At 48.4% G+C, this 6,694-nt stretch overlaps 1 protein-coding gene across 1 annotated transcript; it reads right to left on the reverse strand.

Moving 5' to 3' along the window:
• Positions 1-909: 909 nt before the first annotated feature.
• On the reverse strand, positions 910-2,251 carry LOC116275900 (translation initiation factor IF-2-like). Its single transcript, XM_031668978.1, has 3 exons — positions 2,233-2,251; positions 1,684-2,158; positions 910-946 (listed from the first exon to the last, which is right to left on the reverse strand). Exons 1-3 carry the CDS (start codon positions 2,249-2,251, stop codon positions 910-912), a joined length of 531 nt encoding a protein of 176 aa, XP_031524838.1.
• Between the last annotated feature and the right edge of the window lie 4,443 nt (positions 2,252-6,694).

Raw genomic sequence — 6,694 nt, forward strand, 5'->3', positions numbered from 1 at the left:
AATAAAAATGCACATATTCCCCTCTGAGCTAAAAAAAATGCTTAAGTATTCAGAGACAGCAATTACAGCTACTGAGAACATCACTGTAAGCAAGCTGAGGCAGAGAAAACAAAGGTGCTGATGAGGAATTGAACCACCTAAGCTGCAGAAACCCACTGGATGGTGTCCTAGGTTCTGAGTTGGCATTATCTTTCAGAATGATTTCTAAAAGAGACACATAATACTGTTACAAAGGATCTGGAGAAAGGGATGCTTGCTTTATCACTCTGGCTCTCCAGTCATGCTTCATATTTTCACTGCTTACATTCTCTTTCATGTGAAGTCAATTTACAGACTTCCATCAAGTCCTTAGAGACCTTTTTGTACTATCCATGACAAGTTCTTGATGTTATCTCTGCACTTTTGACAAATTCTTAGCAGTTAACTTACAAGGCAGTTAAGATTTTTGTTCAAGCACAATATAGCTAGAATAGGGTCATATACTCAATAAAATAAATATTTACCAAGCATTTATTGACTGGAAGATAAAAAGCACAAAGGCTTACAGAATATAGCATAACATGACCAAAGCAAAAATAGCAAGGACTAAAGACGGGAGGAAGGGAAAATATCAGCATGAACTGAATATGACCCAGAAGAGCCTTGACGGTCAGACATGTAAAGACAAATTGGGTAGGGTTAAGGGGTGGAGGTCAGGGACACATTCTACAGGGGAAAAACAGCTGACACAGAAGCCTGAAAGGAAAAGCAGACAGAGCACCTGTACAGGACTCTTACCTGCCGCCTCCACGGTACAATGGGCCTTTCCAGAACACAGCAGCGCGGCCAGGCCCTGGGGAGAGGGATCGCTCAAACAGCACCAGAGGCTGCATTCCAACTTTTTCTCCGTCAACGACTCCGTTTTCATTGTTAGTTTCTCCTTAAACACCAACTTAAAAACAACTGGCTGAACAGGCGGGAACAAGGAAAACCTGACTGAAGAATGAGGCCTTAAAACTTAAGGGCCTTGGGTCCTGGCGCGGTGGCTCATGCCTGGAATCCCAGCGCTTTGGGAGGCAGAGGTGGGTCATTTGAGGTCAGGAGTAAGAGACCAGACTGGCCAACACGGTGAAACCCCATCTCTACTAAAAAAAAAAAAACACAAAAGTTAGCCAGCCTTGGTGGCGGGCGCCTGTAATCCCAGCTACTCGGGAGGCTGAAGCAGGAGAATCTCTTTAACCCGAGGACTGTCAAGAGATATATCCTGCAGTGAGCCGAGATCCCGCCACTGCACTCCAGCCTGGGCGACAGAGTGGGACTGTCTCAAAAAAAAAAAAAAAAAAAAAAGAAAAGAAAAGAAAAAAGAAAGAAAGAAAAGAAAAAGAAAACTTTTTTTTTGAGAGAGAGAAGTATCCGTCTTGTCCCCCAGGTTTGAGGGCAATGGCTTGATCTCAGCTCACTGCAACCTCCACCTCCCGGTTTCAAAAGATTCACCTGCCTCTGCCTCCCAAGTAGCTGGGATTAAGGCGCCTGCCACCACGCGCAGCTAATTTCTGTATTTTTTAGTAGAAACGGGGTTTCACCATGTTGGCCAGGCTGGTCTCGAACTCCTTACCTCGGCTGATCCGCCCGCCTCGGCCTCCCAAAGTGCTGGGGTTGCAGGCGTGAGCCACCGCGCCCAGGCAAAAAAAAAAAAAAACCCACGAAAATCTTAAACGCCTTTTCCCTTCCGCGCCTGGGCTCAAACAACGCTGGAGGGCCCTGCCCCGCCCTGTCGCGGTCCCGGGAGCGGGCCGGCTGACTGAGGGCGACCTTGGGTCCCGAGAAGGCTCCTGCTGCACGGGCTCCAACCTCGGGGAGCGGCGACCGGGGCCAACACGGGCCAGCAGCCCCCAAGCCAGGCCCGCGCGAGGAGCCGGAGAGACTGACCCTCCGCCTCCTCCCAGCCAAGCCTCGCGCAGTCCCAGGGCCGGGGCCGGGCTAGTCGCAGGAGAAAGTAGGCGAGGAACTGGGGCCTCTCCGGGGCAGGCTCCCCTTTGTCCCGGGACTCCGGGCGCCCCCTCTCCGCCCTCGCCCTGCCCAGCGAAGCCGCCGCCGGGCGCCTCACGGTGATGTTGCAGTGGAGCCTGGGCGGCGGCTCCAGGCTCCTTGTTCTCGTGGAAGATAGAACAGCCAGCAACTTAAGCTTGGCCTTGAACCCTGACACGGACATCTTCCCCTCATCTCCTGCCGGAGGGGCGCGGAAGGGGAGACGGTCCTGCGCCGTTGTCATTGCCGCGACGACCTGGCGGGACAGCCCGTCCGAGCTCTGGCGGCTCCGCCTCTCCCCGCCGCCTCAACTTTCGTGGGAGTGCCTATGGAAAATGGCAAGGGGCACGGAGGACTTGGAGGGGAGCTGTGTGGCGGCCCGGGGGGCTGCTCCCTTTGTAACGGACTCCACCGACAGAAGGCGCGGCTCCTGTCAAGCGGCAGCTTAAAAGGGCAGCAGCACCACCGCCCCCGCTACAGCCTGGGAAAGGGCAGCCCCCACCCTGCCATCGTCACCGTCATCTCTCACCGCTCAACCCTCACCCCTCAAACCGGGGGATACACTAGTCCAGAGCGTGTGCGGGCTCCCAGCTGCCCCCTCCTCCTCTTGACCCAGCACCTTTCTGCCCAACCCGTCTGGTCCCTCCATTCCTCACACTCCCCTACTGGAGGCTCAGGGTGGCACAACCACCAACTGTAGTGTGTGTGTTTCTCTTGAGTGTGAGTGAGTGTGCCTGTGTGTCTCCCAAGGGAACAGAGCACTGCTGAGTTCAGGCTGATAATTAGCTCCTGGACTGTTAGCAAAATACAGTCACAAGAAGGCTCTGTGCTGTTTTGTCTTTTGCAGTGACATCATGTTGCTCGTGTTTTGTTTTTCAGAGTTCATTAGTTTCTATTTGTTCTCAGTTAATATCCAGCTCAATAGATTGTGTAAATAGAATACCCCCAAATTGAAAGTCACCTACATAAAATATAGTGAAAAATATGTCACCCACTTAGAGTTGAAAATGTGCACAGGTTAGTTTGGTGTAGCCAGCACTGGATAATGGGTAAGGGCACAGGATCCCGGGACTAGACTGCCTGGGTTCAGGTTCCAACTTAGTCACTTGCTGGCTGTGAAATACTTGCCAGCTTTAAGCCTCAGTTTCTTTTTTTTTTTAAACTTAATCCCAAATGTGATAGTAAGTCTCAGTTTCTTGATCTGAAAATCAGAAATTATTCAATGAGAGTCTATGTGAAAACTTCAAAGCTTTTGAAGCCACTGCCTGGCTCAGGAAAGTCCTCAGCTTTAGCCGTTATTAGCTCTGATTATTATTGTTTTGGCAACACGTGAATTAATGAGGTAGGAAAATGCTCAAGGATGACAACCAAGAATACAAATTATCTCATCAGACCCAGAGAGATGCACATGTGTGCATGCTCATGTTTCAGCTCAGAGCTCTTTGTCTAGAAGGCTCTTGAACTCAGAGGCCCAGGCACTATCAACTTGACTTGGCAGTGGAGTCATCACTTTTGTTGATCAATGAAATTGACATAATGCTCTTTTTGTTGTTGTTGTTGCACCAACCATGTGCCTAGAGCTAACTGTGTCAAGAAGAGCATGCTTCAGTTGGCTGGAGTGAGCAATTCAACTTGTGGAGGAATGAGAAATGTTACTGTTGAGACAAGAAACAAAACCCCAGGGTAAGGTAGGAATCACTGAAAGTCAGGCAGAGGAACTGGCATCCAGTAATGAGTTAGACTTTGCTGGTGTCTGGCCCTACAGATGGCTCTTTGGAGAGGAAAAAATTAAGCCAGGCCAGAGAGCACAGATCCTAAGGGAATGCTGGCAGCTCTAGGCTGTCTATGGAAGAGAAGCAGAGGGTGGCACCTGGTTGAAAGAGGGGGCTGGGGGTCATAGCTTGAGCCTGTGTTCACAGATGGAGTACCCTGATTCCTGCCACTGGGGAAGGAGATCATGCCCGGATCAGGGGACCTCAAATCAGAACCCTTCCCACCCACACACCTTCTTTTCAGGGCATCTTTCATTGCAAACAACAAACAAACTAGTCGGAAAGCTCAGCAGATTCTCACGGTGGTGCCTAGCAGGCCAGGCCTAGCTGCCCTTTACCCTGTGACTGAGGATAATGCCACTGGCCTGTAACCACACACTGGAAAATCTTTACATCCATGGACACGCCATTCCCACAGAGACAGCTGGGCATGGTTCTTTATGTTTGTGGTGCTGTCCTGGCAGCTGCCTTACAAATATGTAGGATTAAAATGGGATGCCCTAGAGCTTATCTAACCTTTATCCTCCTCCCCCACCAAAATGAAGGGGAACTAGTTTTGTTAGCTTTATGGAAGATGGATCTGTCATTGTTTTTAGAACCTTCGGAGAAAGATTTCTTGGGAGGAAGCTATCTTGAACCCGCAGAGATTTTTCTCATTTTTCATTGCAAACAACAGATAAACTAGTTGGAAAGCTCAGCAGATTCTCACGGTGGTGCCTAGCAGACCAGGCCTAGCTGCCCTTTACCCTGTGACTGAGGGTGATGCCACTGCCCTGTAAGCACACACTGGAAAATCTTTACATCCATGGACACACCATGCCCACAGAGACAGCTGTGTGTGGTTCTTTAGGCTGGGGGTGCTGTGCTGGCAGTTGCCTGATAAATATGTAGGATTAAAATGGGATGCCCTGGAGCTTAGCTAATCTTTATCGCCCCTCCCACCCCTCTAAAATGAAGGGGCTGTTAGTTTTGTTTGCTTTGTGAAAGATGGATCTGTCATTGTTTTTAGAACTTTGGAGAAAGATTTCTTGGGAGGAAGCTATCCTGAACCCCCAGAGATTTTCTTATTTACAGGTGCACCAGCTTTAGAGTCCTAGATCTTCATCCTGGCTCAGCCACCCTCCAGCTGTGTGACCTTTGAGAAGTTGCTTGACTACACTGAGTCTTGTTATCTACGAGTGAAGGTTGCTACATTGCTACTGTGTGGAGCACCTACCCCCAGGCAGTCTTATCGGGTGATGGTGAAGATTAAATGCAATAGTAAGGCTGAAGGAGGAGGATCACTTGAAGCCAGGAGTTCAAGACTAGCCTGGGCAACAAAGCCAGACCTCATTTCTATGAAAATGTTTTTTAAAAAATGAGCTGGACTTGGTGGCTTATGCCTGTAGTCCAGCTACTCGGGAGGCTGAGGTGAGACCACCTGAGCCCAGGAGTTTGAGGCTGCAGTGAGCTGTGATTGCACCACTGCACTCCAGCCCAGGCAACAGAAAGAGACCCTATCTCAAATAAATGAGTAAGTAAATAAGTAAAATAATAAAATAATGCATGCAATTAGTACACTAGTACATGATCAGGCACATGATAAATGCTTGATAAATGGTAGCCCTAATAAACTTTGTAACGTTGTAAAGGAGGATGTCCTTTGGACTCAGCCCAGTGACAGAAGCATTTAAAGAGACTGATTTGTATGGTGGCTATTTCCTACAGGTACAAGCCTGTACCTCCAGGGACCCAAGGAATTGGCTCAATGGGGCACCTTGTTCTATTTACTCTTGTTTTGGGCAGCACCGATTGCCCTAGAGCTAAGCAGGACTGCCACCACAGATTGCCAAGAGTATCCCCCTCCCCAAGCTAGCCATGGGAAAGCCACTTGCATCATAAGACTACAGGAAATCAAAGGGCATAAAAAGCACGATTTAGTCACCTACTCTCCAGTTGATGGGCAATAGGTTTTTGTTATTTTGAACAGAGCTGTTAGGAACATCCCTTGTCCACATCCCCTGTTTTATATAGGCAAAAATTTCTCTTGCATGTAGAGTAGAATTGCTAGGCTGGGAAAAGTGTGAATATTCAACCTTATGAGATGGAGCCAAACTGTTTTCCAAAGTGATCATACCAGTGTATACTCCCAGCAGCAGTTCTTAAGAGATCTCAGGATCTCTATCTTCTGGTGAGGTCACAAGCAGTCAAAAAGAATGAACGCCAGCTATAAACAACAATAAGAATCTTAGCAATATAATATTAAGTGAAAAAAACAAATTCCATAAGGATGCATACAGCATACTTTATATAAATTGGAAAAGAAAATGTATATATAGGCTGGGCATGGTGGCTCATGCCTGTAATCCCAGTACTTTGGGAAGCCAAGGCAGGAGGATTGCTTGAGGCCAGGAGTTCAAGACCAACCTGGGCAACATAGCAAAACCCTTTCTCTACAAAAACTAGAAAAATTAGCCAGGTGTGGTGGTGCAGGCATGTAGTCCCAGCTACTTATGGGGATGAGGTGGGAGGATCTCTTGAGTTTAGGTGTTCAAGGTTACAGTGAGCTATGATTGCATCACTGCACTCCAGCCTGGGCAACAGAATGAGACCCTGTCTCTAAAGAAAAAAAAAAAAGTAAATAAGTAAAATTTAAAAACAAAATGTGGGCTGGGTGCAGTTTCTCACACCTGTAATCCCAGCACTTTGCAGGGCCAAAGTGGGCGGCTCATGAGGTCAGGAGTTCAAGACCAGCCTGATCAACATAATGAAACCACGTCTCTACTAAAAATAGAAAAATTAGCCGGGTGTGGTGGTGTGTGCCTGTAATCCCAGCTACTCAGGAGGCTGAGTCAGGAGAATCACTTGAACCTGGGAGGCAGAGGTTGCAGTGAGCCAAGATTGTGCCATTGCACTCCAGCCTGGGTGACAGAGCA

The sequence above is a fragment of the Papio anubis genome, chromosome 7 (assembly GCF_008728515.1).
Source record: "Papio anubis isolate 15944 chromosome 7, Panubis1.0, whole genome shotgun sequence".
NCBI classification, from domain to species: domain Eukaryota; kingdom Metazoa; phylum Chordata; class Mammalia; order Primates; family Cercopithecidae; genus Papio; species Papio anubis.

What these genes read in the sequence shown, in the direction of transcription:
- LOC116275900 (XM_031668978.1), bottom strand. An exon ending in AAAAGGCGTTTAAGATTTTC is followed by an intron (nt 947 to 1,683) that starts GTGGGTTTTTTT and finishes CCGCCTGTTCAG; the next exon opens with CCAGTTGTTTTTAAGTTGGT.